This window comes from Benincasa hispida, chromosome 3 (genome assembly GCF_009727055.1).
Source record: "Benincasa hispida cultivar B227 chromosome 3, ASM972705v1, whole genome shotgun sequence".
NCBI classification, from domain to species: Eukaryota; Viridiplantae; Streptophyta; class Magnoliopsida; order Cucurbitales; family Cucurbitaceae; genus Benincasa; species Benincasa hispida.
In genome coordinates this window covers 22420075-22421923 of record NC_052351.1, presented here as the reverse complement: position 1 = coordinate 22421923, position 1849 = coordinate 22420075, and the positions used below count along the sequence as shown (strand labels likewise).

General features: G+C 30.2%; 1 protein-coding gene across 1 annotated transcript in view; it reads left to right on the top strand.

The window, feature by feature from the left end:
• The first annotated feature begins 410 nt into the window (after positions 1-410).
• LOC120074395 (transcription factor bHLH18-like) overlaps positions 411-1849 on the top strand; it is a 2659-nt gene continuing 1220 nt past the window's right edge. The window contains exons 1-2 of the mRNA XM_039027510.1: positions 411-500; positions 587-1096. Of these exons, the coding sequence (XP_038883438.1) occupies positions 465-500; positions 587-1096 (546 nt within the window). The 5' untranslated portion in view covers positions 411-464. The remainder of the gene's footprint in view (positions 501-586; positions 1097-1849) is intronic.

Here is a 1849-nt window from a genome sequence, read left to right as displayed (position 1 = left end):
TGGATCACTTTAATTTTCATTATTATTTTTCTGTTTCAATATTTTATTAAAAGAAATATATAATAAAATCAATTTCAATGTTTTAAATTTTAATATTGACGAGTCTTCCTCTGATTATATTTGTGGTATGCAGAGTTATACATTACTAAAAATTAGAAAAGGTTAAAAGGAGATGAATTGCAAAGGAGGACCTGAAATTTTAAAAAATTGCATAATTCTGAATAAAATAAGATTTGTTTAAGAAAGAGCCAAAACGTGAGAGAATTCAATTCACAGATCCATTGACCAAATACGAACCCGAAAGTTGACTGTACCACTCTTTCACACGTGCCACATTCCCAAAAAAACCGTGTCCCTTATCTCTATAAAACCCCTTTCATTTTTTGTCTATTTCTCACAAATCAACAATATTAATCAAATTGCTCTTTCTAATTAAGTTTGATCCCATTGAGTTCAGTACTGCTATGGAGATCTCATCAGCCAGATGGATATCTGAATGGGTAATTTTAATTACCTCTAATTTTTATTCAATTAATTAAAATATATATTTATCTTTTGGTGAATGGTTTTGGATTTTTTTTTTTAGGAAATTGAAGATCCTCCGTCGTTTATGGATGAATTTAAGGTAGACCCTTTTGATTTTTCGTTGGATGAGTTCAAATTTGAGGAGTACTCTGGTGGGAGTTGGAGTGGGACTGACTTTTATGAGTCGCCGGTTCCGCCGTCTGCGGTGACGGAAAGGCCGACAAAGCAATTGAAGGTGGCGGTGGACGGGGGGATTAAATGTCAAATATTTGATGGCAATTATAAGGCAGATTCGTCATCATCCACTTCCCAAATAATTAGCTTCGAAAATTTTTCGAATTCAAAATGTGGGAAAGGCAGTGTGGGGGCCAAAATTGAGATGGATTATGAATCGGTAAATATTAGTGAAAGTTATTGGAATAATAATGAGAAAAGTTGGAAGAAATGTTCGTCGTCGATGAATAGAAATCCTTTGCATGCTCGAGAACATGTCATAGCTGAGAGAAAACGTAGAGAGAAACTTAGCCAACGATTCATTGCTCTTTCAGCTCTCATCCCTGGCCTTAACAAGGTGTCGTACTATACTTTGCCTCATTACAAATTTTCCATTCTAATTTTTTTATATACTTGTGTGTCTGTATTTAATTTTTCAATTACTCTAAGAATGTAATGGTCAAATTAGAAAGAAAGCTATAAAGGTTTGTATTTGTTCGTTCTTACTTTCTCAAATGGGTCAAAGTTTGAGAGACGGTAAAAACTGTCTAATACTTAGGTTTTAGTTTTATCTCACACTCTAACTTTCAGTTGTTTGTGTAATGGATTTTTATTACATCTCACATATTTTTAAGTTTTCAAATATATTAGACACAAAAATGTTAGTTTAAGAATTTATCAGACATGTTTTTTTTTAATATACAGTAAAAATTGATTAGACAGAGAATTCAAATAGTATGAAAACCATTTTGAATTTCTAGTTTTGGAAAATTGGGTTTTCATTTTCGTTTAATTTCTTTGGAGTGGCTTTTATGTAACTTTCTTATAGGAAGATTTGAATTTATAGTCATATTCTTAAAAACAGAAGATTTAAGTTGGTTTAGTAATCATTTTGTTTTCAAAAATTAAAACATTAACTTTATCTTTAAGGTCTCATTTTGTAATTATTTTATTTTTTGTTTTTGTTTTTTAAAATTAAGTCTATGAACATTACTTCCACCTTCAAATTTCTCCCTTGGTAATTTACTTTTCATCATTGGTTTACAAAACCAAACCAAATTTTGAGAACTAAAAAAACGTAATTTTCAAAATATTTTTTTTTTTTTTTTTT